This window comes from Ictalurus furcatus, chromosome 5 (genome assembly GCF_023375685.1).
Source record: "Ictalurus furcatus strain D&B chromosome 5, Billie_1.0, whole genome shotgun sequence".
Lineage (NCBI taxonomy): Eukaryota > Metazoa > Chordata > Actinopteri > Siluriformes > Ictaluridae > Ictalurus > Ictalurus furcatus.
In genome coordinates, this window is record NC_071259.1 from 6,477,391 (window position 1) to 6,489,407 (window position 12,017).

The window sequence follows — 12,017 nt, forward strand, 5'->3', positions numbered from 1 at the left end:
CATACCTTTGCACTATTTTTTATTTATTTTACAATTAATTTATTCAGTGACTTAATCTTTATTTTAAGCAGCTACTTGACAATCATGCTAACCAGATGATTTTAAAGTCTATCACAACCTCATGGTTATCATAATCAGTCATCATAAGTGTGTGTGGTGTGGTGCATTGTATCATAAATAAATACACATTTTATACTGATATTCAATTTTCAGACATTTACTTTATGAAATGGCCCACTGACCATGTGTCTGAACAGGGATTTCAGTGAATAACTGCAGCACTGAAACCAGGAATCCAAGCTGAGAGGCAGAGCATCACAGGTCCCAAAATAATAATAATAATAATAATAATAATAATAATAATAATAATAAACCATACAAAACTCAAGAAATTACAGTGTTTGGTGAAAATAAACTGCCAGTTTAATAACCATACAATAAAACCTGCAAATACCATGACGAATTACACTAAAAAAAATCCGTAACAAAAAATAAGGATGAAAATGCACAACCAGCTAAGGTGGAAAACATGGGAGAAAAAAAGAGGAATCATTAGGAAGGACTTTTAGAGTTTATAACCCCCGACTCCAAAACACACACGCACACTCACATGAACAACTCGGTCACACTATCTCACACACACACTCAGTCTCACAGACATACTCACGTGCACTCATGCACTTAACAAATATGGATCTGATATTCAGTACAACCATGTTAAATTTCACAAACAAAATGAGCGGACCTGTTGAAAATGACGCGTCACCCTGCAAACCCTCCCTCCCTCAAATCCCTGCCCCCGGAGCCTGTGCAAGAGTGTCTTGCTTTGGGTGCATCTTGTGGCGATAGCATGGGAGGGTAGGTACAGGGAGCAGGCTGCTGATGGAAAAAGGTTGGAGGATGGAAAGCAGGGTAGGTGGGATGGTTTTGGAGGAAGCCATTTGTGTACTTATTTATTTATTTATTTATTTTTAAGTAAGTAAGATGGGGGTGTGTGCGCGTGGGTGTTTGGAGATCAGTGTGGCTCCTCTAGTTCTCTCCCTCGACTGCATCTGCATCGTCACCCTGGTTTTCCGACGTCCACAGCTACAGAAATGACAAACCACACACACACAAAAAAAAGTTACAAAATACTACAACACAACAAGCTGAAGTTGGAATATAACACGCACTAAATAACTTACGGTAAGATTGTCCCTTAGTAACTGCATGATCAAGGTGCTGTCTTTGTAGGAATCCTCATTTAAGGTGTCAAGCTCAGCAATGGCTTCATCGAAGGCCTGAAAAATAAATTAATTTCTTAACAAGACAATCGTTTTGTAACTGTTTAGGAAATGAATATAACTGGCATGAAATCGAACCGTTTTGGCAAGGTTGCAGGCCTTCTCGGGTGAGTTCAGGATCTCATAATAGAAGACAGAGAAGTTGAGAGCCAGACCAAGCCGGATGGGGTGTGTGGGCTGCATGTCTTTCTTGCTGATCTCAAACGCATCCTGGTAGGCCTTCTGAGAGTTATCGACTGTAGCTGCGTGAAGAAAATCAAAATTGTACGTCTCCCGAATCCCTAAGCCATTGGAAGCTACACCAATTATTTTGGTTTGTCAACAGCTCATCAACTTACAGCTCTTGGAGTCCCCAGATGCAACCTCAGACAGGTATCTATAATAATCGCCTTTCATCTTCAGGTAGAATACCTTGCTCTCAGCCGGAGAGGCATTGGGAATGAGATACTTATCCAGGAGTCCCTAAAGAGAACAATTACAGTTAATAAGAATTTACAAGGTCATTCAAATAAGAAAAGAACCTTCTCCCCCTCCCTGTTGAACCGCTTGTTTAAAAATCACGGCAAAATAACGAAGATTACTGTTAAGTATGACCAGCGTTACCAGAACATCATTGCAGATTTCCTTCAGCTCGCTCTCGATCTTCTCGCGGTACTCGCGCGCCATCAGCTGCTTCTTCTCGTTGGACTCGGTCTTCTGCTCGATGCTGGAGATGACACGCCAGGAAGAGCGGCGTGCACCGACCACGTTCTTGTAGGCCACAGACAACAGGTTACGCTCTTCGTTGGACAGCTCGTCGCCGCCCTCAGTCACCGCCTTCATGGCAGCGGCCATGTCATCGTAGCGCTCCGCCTGTTCGGCGAGCTTGGCTTTCTGCACCAGGTCGCTCTTGTCCATCGTCAGACTGCGAGAACGGACACAATAAACGGCGTTAAAACCGAGCTGTCAAGATTATAGCGTCTTGCTAAATTGCTTTTAAATGAACTGATGTTGATTTTACAGCTACGTTCATACTGCTTAGGTGTTTTCCCAAGATGTCTGGTGAGGTCCATCTAGTGGTAATTTAGTGAAAGCAAGGTCAATTTTAGATTAGAGGTCTGGCCTTTGATAGAGAGCGAGCCTCAGATGTATGAATGACGATTTCTTGATCCTAATCACAAATAACACGGGAAACCAAACAAAACTGGGGAGTGGTGTGACGTGTTCTCTCTTTCATATACACACACTTCCTCATAGGAGATCATCATGACCAGAACCCCTTTAAAGTGTGAATCCTGATTAGAACTGACATTATGCGCTGGTAAATATGTAATAAACGATTCCCCCCTTCCTCCATACTATCCATTTTTGTGGAGATCAATGCAGAGGAAAGAGCGGAATCGAGGACAATTTCCATTTCCGCTCTCATGTAAGAGTTATTTCCTAAAGCAAATATTAAATATGAGCTAATTAGGACACGACCCACTTAAATCCAACGCCTCCGTTATCCATTTTTCTCTTCGCTTGCTAATGAACAGGATGGAGCGCCCTGCACACCTTACAGGATATAAGCAGCTACTGACATGAGGAGCTAGCAATCCGACCCCTAATCCTTCACAAAATACTTCATCTACCATCCAGAATGCCATGATGTGTTGAGATATTCTCGCGTTGAGATATTCTCGCGTTTCGAGAACACAGAACGCTTTACTCGAATCGTGACGTTAATCCCAAAGGCCCAGCTCTCATCGATGCACTAGATACACAGCCTAGTTAGCTGGCTACAATGACGTTAGCGAGCTAATCGCCATTAGCAATTTAACCAGCTTTAAAATAAAATAAAAACCCCGCAGAATGTACGGAAATGCGGTCTCGCTTTGTATTAAACTAACTATATATGCGTAACACGTCTTCTGAGGTCATTTCTGAAAATATTTTCGCGTTGTAATGGCGAAATTTTCCATTGCGGTCTTTCACTGATGGAGAAAGACCGAGGCCTCGCTTTTGACGAGCACTGGTTATCTGAATAAGCTAGCAAGCTAACCAAAACCTTGGAATACCAAAATGGTTCAGTGTTAACTGTAAAATCCACTAGATATGATGCACAGCGCGCTGTTTCATACTCTGTGTAAGGCGTTTAAACGCCGAGCAGGAAGCCATTTTGTATTCAGCCCTCGTTTTGTCGTTTCGCTAGTCATTTAGCGCTTTTCGCGAGCTAATGCTAACGTCCGCCATTCAGTTCTTTTTTCTAATTCAGACACCCACGATGAGCAACGTCAAACACGAATTTAATGTTGTTATCGTTTAAAAGCAAGCAAACTCACGGTTAAGATAGGGTTTAGTCCCGCTTTTTCTCTATGAAAGCTCAGGTTGGAGTGTCCGTCCTCCTCTCGTTCTTCAGTCTCTGGGCTGTACCACTTCCGCTAAAGTTGACACATCCGCTTCCTATAAACTGGGCCAGCCCTGCTTTACTGCGGGGTTGTTCCCCCCCTCCCCTAAACGACTGAACTCGTATATATTGATTACCTATTTCACGAAATGTCTTTGTGTGTATTATTCTGAGCAAATATTATAGTTATTGTATAATTATATATATATATATATATATATATATATATATATATAGTATAATAACGTGATGCATTATCTCGGTTTCCCTAACCAGAGACAATATTTGCATTTGTTACACACCCTCCCAGATAGTGCACTTTATGAGCACAGGAACGAGAGATATTGCACTTCATTGTATTAAAAGGACAGTTAGAGGTCAGCCTTGCTGTAAAATTCTAAACAACAACAAAAAAAGTGTACACACTAGAACACTTTGTAAAATACATTTTATTAGATTCACACCAAGATATTACATACTAACATGAACATGTGTATATCATAACTGACCATCCTGGTCTGTCGGCTGACACCGAGCCATTAAACCGAGTTTTGATAGTCTTTACTCTTGGAGTTGTTAGAAATGTCTGAAATCGTTCCCTTTGTACAAAGCAGATGACAGACTGGATGCAAATTCTTGTCCGAGTTGATCTTGGTTCAGGTTTATTTTGGTGGCCTGTAGGCAATCTTCCTGCTCTTCAGTACAGACCATCGATGCCTCTTCAGATAATACACCAGCGGCAAGAGGATTGCTGAACCCATAAGCAGCTGGAATTGAAAGAAATATGGTTATAATGAAACACAGTTCTACAAAGTTCAGATACAACAGCAAAAAAACGGGTTTTTTTTTTTTTACTCTAAAAACAGTGAATTTAAAAAATGACTGATACCCTACAAAAGAAATTACAAACAGTTAAATCTTTAACTCAAACAACTGAAGAAAATGCTTACAGTTCCTTTAACAAAACCATTATCAAAAGAACTTAAAAAAAAGTATTTTCTCTCAAAATGTGTGGCAATATAATAGTATTTGTATTGCCTATAACCACACTCCATTTCTCTGAGGTAAGAATATGAAGGTGCATACCCTATGGTCACCACCATGGTGAATATTTAATAGTTTTTCTCATAGGATCTTTAAAAATACAGATGTAATCAGTTAAAATTAACATTCATAATAATAGTATTCACAATATTAACAATGATTCTGGAGTTGCCTGTACAAATACTTCAGAAGAAGCTCTGGAAATACATTTTAAATCAGTGTTAATTCCCTTCTTTAAGAGATCAAGAGATCATGTACTACCTTAAGGCCCATTTTCTTCCGCTGGTCGTGTTCTGGTTCGGCTGCCCAGCGCAAGAAAGTGCACACGTCTTTAGCCACCTGGCTCATTGTGGCTGGCGTGCCTGTAACAGGACAAAAGCCCTATCAATTCTTGTGAAATTCTACAGTTGTACATAAAGACATCATCTTTACTTTGAATACTTCCATTCATGTGCCATACATTTACTACACTAGTTTTGATCAAGGAAGCAATTAACATATTAGCAGTAAAAGCCAGGGCAATGAAGCAAAGCCTTCAAACAATAACAGCTAAGCTAACTAAAACACAGTCCAAGGTAAAATTTGCAGTACAAAAGACAACATTGCTTAAGCTGTTTTATTATTTGAAGAAATGTACAGCAGCCGAGTTTCCATTTTGCATTCATCCTTGTCCTAATATTGGGGGGGGAAATAAGCTTGGTCACAGAGCTATTCTCTAAAACACATTTAGGAACTCAAGCTAGCTATCTTAATCAAAATGAGCTTTCACATTGTCTTTCCTCCCCAAATTAAGCTTGGCATTAGACCAAACTGGCACCATTCCTCCGCCCAGATGTTCACTCTGAGCATCATGTGAAGGTCTTCCTTCATGCCTGCCTGTAGAAAACTCACCATCGTCATACTCCAAGACCTCATTATAGATGGGCGGAGCCATGCCGATGGCCTGGCCAGGAAAGTAGGGGTTGTAGTAGAGTCCCTCCCTCACAGGCACACCAGCAGGGGGATCACAGTAACCAGTCAACAGTGAGAAAACATAGTCCTCTCCGCCATGCCTGCAGTGTACACACGTACAAAATGACTACATAACAGTCACATTGATAACTGCATCATACTCAAGAAAACCAGACACAATTCACGTTGCCAAAAGAAATGAAAGCTACAGTATGGTCCAAATGTCTGAGCTTATGACCATGAACTCCATGACCATGAATAACACAGTTTGACAAGTACTTTTTTCCTCAAACCAGACATCGTGCTTCACTGATGATCAAATTTGCTACCGTTTAGTAAGAGTAAGAAACATGGGGAATGCATGAGACATGACTCCCTAACTATCAATGAAATGCTACACAGCGTTAAGAAACTGATTCACTTCTCTCCGCATCATACAGGGGTTAATCTTAACGCACTGTAAATGGTCAATGGGTCAAAAACTGAATGTGACTGAGGTGTAGCACTTCATCTAGGTTAAAAAAAAAGTTCTTTAATGTAGTCCTATTAAATTATTCCATTTATATTTGACAATTAGAACTTGTATTATAGCTACATGATGAGTCAAAGACATGCTCATTTTCTGTACATGCAAAGATGTGATTTCTGTGCACTGAGCAGATTAAGTGTCAGTGTTACCTGGCATTAACAATGTAGCTGAGGTCAGGTGGAAGAGCACCGTTGTTAGCGGCACGGGCCGCTTCCGGATTGGAGTACGGCTTTGGGAAGTAATCAGACAGTTTCCCAGGACGAGTGAACATCTCTCCTGATTCGTCTGGACCATCTACTACCTCAATCTATGAAAGGGGAGAAAGAAAGTGAGTTGATTAAAGCATTTACGGATGTCTCTTAAACAGAATAAAGAGATGTAGTGGTAAAGATGGTAACATTCAATGATTCCAATCACTTAATTGATTCAATAGGTGTTTATTCCACTGCACCGTTTAATGCCAAAAATCTGACTGGTGAAAAGGTGTTGATTCATTTTCTGTGAGTATGCTCGTAGAGGCATGTCCTGTTTATCAGTTCCAGTGAAGGAACTTCCTGAAAAGTTAACCCTGTATCCACGGTGGCAAGTGCCATCTCTGAGATCGTTTGTCTCTCGTGAGCAAGCACGCTCCATTGGAAAATAAATAAATAAATAAAATTGGTAGCACAAACCAACTATAATCAAATATAAAACTCAAACAGCCTTAAAACTCACTTCCTCAGCAAGGGCCTTGGCCTCTTCCTCTGTGTGCGACACTCCGACCAGGTTACGGAAGGCCAGGTACTCCATACTATGGCAGGCTGAACACACCTGCTTGTACACCTGGTAGCCACGTCGGATACTGTGAAGATGCAGAAACAAAACTCATTTGGCATGGCAAATAGGATTACAAATCAACGATGGCTGTCATAAGGGCACCACAGAGAAATTAGAGAAAGCGTAAGTGTACCTGGCATGGTCTAAAGCAGACAGCATGCCACCGTGGCTCCATGGATAAGATGGCGCATGTAGCTCCAGGTCAGAGGCTTTCACTGACTGATGTAAAATCAACGCAAGCCCGGCTCCTCCTGCTGTCAACACACCCAGGGTAGAGATCGCAGCTTTCCTCCCCTTGGACAGACTAGCAAAGGATATATTTGCCTAGAAATCAGAGAAAATTTCACATTCATTCATTCATTCATCTTCAGTAACTGCTTTACACTAGTCAGATTCCCAGTGGATGCAGAGCTTATCCTGAGAAAGCCAGACATGAGGTGAGAATGAGAACTAAATGGGATGCCACTTCATCGCAGGGCACCGTGTGCGCGCACACACACACACACACATCAAAGGGGCAATTTGGCACAGTACACTTACCTGCATGAATTTTGACAGTGGGAGGAAACCAAAGAACATGCAAAACACAGAGCGTACAATATGTAATCCAAACTCAGGTTCAAACCAGAGACCCTGGAGCTGTGACCCTCTGTGACATCAAAAATTATTTATTTTGATATTACAGAATTTACAAAAAAGGATCATTAATTTTACTGTTTACAACAATGTCTATATTCATCCACCATTTGATCCAAAATCCAGCAGTGGTTTACAGTCTTCTTAAGAGTTAAATCAAGGTCAAAGCTTGACTTGCAGATCTTACAGCAGGCCAAACAGCAATCCTGGATGTCCACGGAACTTACTAAGCACGTAAGTATATATACATATATATATACATACATATATATATACACACACATATACATATATATATATATATATACACACACATATACATATATATATATATATATATATATATATATATATATATATATATATATATATATATATATACACACACACACACATATATATATATACACATATATACACACACATATATATATATATATATATATATATATATATATATATATAAAAATAGCACGTGATATATCATATGGTGAATTTCTGGGGGTCTTGAACACCTGAGTTTGGATTGAAGGTCAGATTTACATTCATTACTAGGTCATTATCAGCTACTAAGGTGCAACAGTCGAGTCTTCTGCATGTCCAGCTGCACTATGGAGATTTTATAGCATAGTCTCTAAGCATTTGCCACGTTTTCAGTAAGACAGCTCGAGTACACACTTGAAGTAACATCAATACAATCCACTTCAGGTAATAATTTATATATAGACATGAATGAACTTTCCAAAATGTCAGCGTCTCCTATTGAACAGGACAGACGCAGACATATTGCACACATCGATGACAAATAAGATAAAAATAAACAAACAAATAAATAAATAAAGATAAAGATATAACGAGTAAACGTGGTTCATTCTAAATGCTACAAGCAAAAGAACCCCATATTTGGTAACAATGACATTGTGAGTAAAATGTGACTAATGTGACCTTGTGAATTCTGCCAGAGCACATTAGCAACGCTACGGCTAAGTCGCGACAGTTTTTCAAAATTGTTATCTGAGCGTTTAAATCACTTGACTCACTCGAGTAAACTGAGCTGGATGTTTTGAATGGAGTAAAGCTCTTGAGGTAGACCTCCACACGCACAACCGGAGCGCCGCCATTTCTGCTCCAACACCGGCCAGCGTAATCGAGCTCACTGTGCGCATGCGCACTGCACACCACGGTTTCATGGCTGCCTCTCACAGACATTCACACAGTGTAGGTAATGGCTAGTCAGGGGATGTATATAAATCATTTTTTAATCCATGCCAAAAACAATTTACATGACATTTTTATCAACAAGTACAGAACAACAACAAAGATAAATTTAAATAAATAATACAATAAAAAAAACCCAAAGCCAAAGAGAAACATTTATTATGAGGTTATACAACGATTAAGAGTATCTATCCATCCATTTTCTATGCCACTTATCCTACTGGGTCGCAGGGAACCTGGAGCCTATCCCAGGGATCATTGGGCACAAGGCGGGATGCCAATCCATCACAGGGCACACTCATACACACATTCACACACTACAGACAATTTGGACATGCCAATCAGTCTACCATGCGTGTGTTTGGACTGGAGGAGGAAACCGGAGTACCCTGAGGAAACCCCCGCAGCACGGGGAGAACATGCAAAACTCCGCACTCACAGGGTATTACATACTCCATTTCAAGGATTTTTTTGTGTGCCCATCATAGACATAAAATAAGAATTATAGTCTACCATAAAAATTGACAGAGGAGGATTCTTGCATATAAGGGGATGTTGTATTGGTATGAGTGTATCAGGTGCAACAGCGTTGGTGCTATGGGTTTTTTTTTGTTTTTTTTAAACACCTCAGTGTTATTTCTGGGTTGAGAAACTTCCCAGCTGTTCTGTGCTGACACTGATTTTAAATGACAATCTGGTGACCTAAACCTATTTTACCAAGAAAAGTGCATATAGTCAACCTTTAAAGCTTTACTTTAAAAAGTAATTATAGTTTAATTGTAATGTATCTTCAATCTTTTTTTTTAAAGGTAAATTATATTAACTCTGTGGGCAAAAATATGTCAGTTGGACTGAAGGGTAACTCTATGGCCAAAAATATGTCGACACCTGACCTTCACATCCATATGTGGGCCTTCCCCCAACCATCATAGAAATTCTAATGGTTTCCACTACCTGTAAGATGTCCCTTCACGGCCTAACTCAAACCAGTGATGGGAAGTTCGTATCCTTTTACTGACTCGGATCTTTGAACCCCCCCCCCCGAGTCATTTCGTTCATTTTAGCAGAATATACTAAAATGTTACATGTTAAATTCCCCAACACATCTAGTACTTACGCAAACGTTGATCACAGTTGGATGAATTGGATCACAGTACTGACGTGATGAACGAACGACTCGAACCCAAAGACTCGAGAGGCTAACTGATCATTTGTTTCCTGTTCAGAACCTATGGGGATGTTGCAGCGCGTGCACAGTCAAAAATGAACGAATCACTCTCTGAGACAACTCGTGGTTCCCTAGTCATATTAAAGATTCGTTCAAAATGAACGAATCGTTCATGAATGACATCACTAACTCAAACCTTTTCCAGCATGACAATTCCTTTGTGCACAAAGCAAGGTTTGTAAAGTCATGGTTTGCCAAGGTTGGTGTGGAAAAACTGGAGTGGCCTGCATAGAGCTATCTAGTGGAAAGTCTTCCAAGAAGATTGGAGGTTATTATAACAGCAAAGGGGGACTAAATCTGGAATGTTATGTTGAACAAGCACATATGGATATGATTGGTCAGGGCCACATAGTTTTGGGTATATACTATACAGTGCTGTGCTGATTTCTTCTGTTTTTGTGTACATCTCATACAAAATTGTTTAAGAAATTAAAACAAAATCTAAGACAAAAACAAAGGCAACCCAAACACAAAACAGTCTTTAAATGATAGTTATTTATTGACACAAAAAAGCAGCAGGGCCTCTGTGAAAATGTATTTGCCCCCATAGTTCTAATTCCCAAAATCTATGAGACGGTATTCATAATGGGATTCAGCTGGACTAGACACAACCAGGCATAATTACTGCAAACCCTATTCAATCAAATCAACACTTAAATAGAACTTTTTCAACAGCATGAAGTTGGTTAAAAGGTCTTACCCAGTAACACTATGCCAAAATGGAAAAAAAAAATCCAGAAATGATGAGGAAGGTGATTGAAATACATCAGTCTGGGAAGGGCTACAAAGCTATATCAAAGGCTCTGGGACTCCAAGGAACCACAGTGAGAGCCAAATAGAAAAACTTGGAATAGTAGTGAATCTTCCCAGAAGTGGCTGACCTTCCAAAATTCCTCCAAGAGCACAGCAACTACTCATCCAGCAAGTCACAAAAGAGCCAAGGACAACATCAAAAGGACCTACAGGCCTCTCTTCCATCAAGGAAGGTCACTTGATGATCCTCAAACGTTTTGGGAGAATGTTCTGTTGATTGATGAATTGAAAGTGGAACTGTTTGGATGACAGGGGTCCCGTTACATCTGGCATAAACCAAACACAGAATTCCACAAAAAGAACATCATACCTACAGTCAAGCAAGTGTGATGGTGTGGAGATGCTTTGCGGCTTCAGAGCCTGGCAACTTGCAATACTTACCAGAAAATCCTAAAGGAGAATGTCCGGTCTTCAGCCTGTAAATTGAAACTCAAGCACAACTGGATTATGCAGCAAGACAATAATCCAAAGCATAGGAGTATATCCTAGTCCTGGAAGTAAGTGAAAGACTGATCTCCAGTTATCAGAAGCTTTGGTTGCAGTTATTGCTGCTAAAGGAGACAATCAGATTTTAAGTTTATGGGGTCATTAATTTTTCACATGGGTGATAGGTGTTTGATAATGTTTTTTGCTTCGAACCCCCCCCCAAAACAAAACTGTATTGTGTGTTTACTCAGGTTGCCTTTGTTTTATATTGTATTTCATTTAAAACTATTTAGTAAGAGACATGCACAAAAACAGAAGAAACCAGGATGGGCAAATACTTTTCACAGGACTGTATATGCATATCTCCAGGTAAAAAACTAAACATTGAATATTAAAAAGGTACTCAGGAGAAGGGTACCACCCCAGCACGGGACCAAATAAGAGTCATAGGTGCAGGCAGTTTTTACTTTCACGTGGCCAGTCATATATGATGCTCACAGGACAAAAAAAGGCTACATTCCTGAACATTGGTGTGTATTAGGTGCGCACACACACACACACGACACTGTGTGACTCATGTACAGCATTCATGCTTTTGTCCTCAGTAACTCCTTTGTCCTGCTCAGTGTCATGGTGGTTTAAATGACTTAAATTCCATTTTGGGAAACAGAACAGTTTGTTAAGAAATATTGTGAACAGGTGCAA

The 12,017-nt window shown here is 40.1% G+C and overlaps 2 protein-coding genes across 2 annotated transcripts; both read right to left on the reverse strand.

The window, feature by feature from the left end:
• Positions 1-201: 201 nt before the first annotated feature.
• LOC128607549 (14-3-3 protein beta/alpha-A) lies at positions 202-3,722 on the reverse strand. Its single transcript, XM_053624495.1, has 6 exons — positions 3,587-3,722; positions 1,887-2,187; positions 1,622-1,745; positions 1,362-1,525; positions 1,185-1,280; positions 202-1,086 (listed from the first exon to the last, which is right to left on the reverse strand). Exons 2-6 carry the CDS (start codon positions 2,178-2,180, stop codon positions 1,030-1,032), a joined length of 735 nt encoding a protein of 244 aa, XP_053480470.1. The 5' UTR covers positions 2,181-2,187; positions 3,587-3,722; the 3' UTR covers positions 202-1,029.
• A 360-nt stretch (positions 3,723-4,082) lies between these two features.
• Positions 4,083-8,799, reverse strand: LOC128607551 (cytochrome c1, heme protein, mitochondrial). The gene is made up of 7 exons (XM_053624498.1): positions 8,668-8,799; positions 7,125-7,315; positions 6,890-7,016; positions 6,325-6,482; positions 5,587-5,747; positions 4,957-5,057; positions 4,083-4,418 (listed from the first exon to the last, which is right to left on the reverse strand). Exons 1-7 carry the CDS (start codon positions 8,791-8,793, stop codon positions 4,314-4,316), a joined length of 969 nt encoding a protein of 322 aa, XP_053480473.1. The 5' UTR covers positions 8,794-8,799; the 3' UTR covers positions 4,083-4,313.
• Between the last annotated feature and the right edge of the window lie 3,218 nt (positions 8,800-12,017).

What these genes read in the sequence shown, in the direction of transcription:
- LOC128607549 (XM_053624495.1), bottom strand. Translation starts at nt 2,180, where the DNA reads ATGGACAAGAGCGACCTGGTGCAGAAAGCCAAGCTCGCCGAACAGGCG. An exon ending in AAATCTGCAATGATGTTCTG is followed by an intron (nt 1,746 to 1,886) that starts GTAACGCTGGTC and finishes TGTTCTCTTTAG; the next exon opens with GGACTCCTGGATAAGTATCT. An exon ending in ATCTGGGGACTCCAAGAGCT is followed by an intron (nt 1,526 to 1,621) that starts GTAAGTTGATGA and finishes TTCTTCACGCAG; the next exon opens with CTACAGTCGATAACTCTCAG.
- LOC128607551 (XM_053624498.1), bottom strand. Translation starts at nt 8,793, where the DNA reads ATGCGCACAGTGAGCTCGATTACGCTGGCCGGTGTTGGAGCAGAAATG. An exon ending in ATCCAGCTCAGTTTACTCGA is followed by an intron (nt 7,316 to 8,667) that starts GTGAGTCAAGTG and finishes TCTGATTTCTAG; the next exon opens with GCAAATATATCCTTTGCTAG. An exon ending in GGTCTTGGAGTATGACGATG is followed by an intron (nt 5,058 to 5,586) that starts GTGAGTTTTCTA and finishes GTCCTGTTACAG; the next exon opens with GCACGCCAGCCACAATGAGC.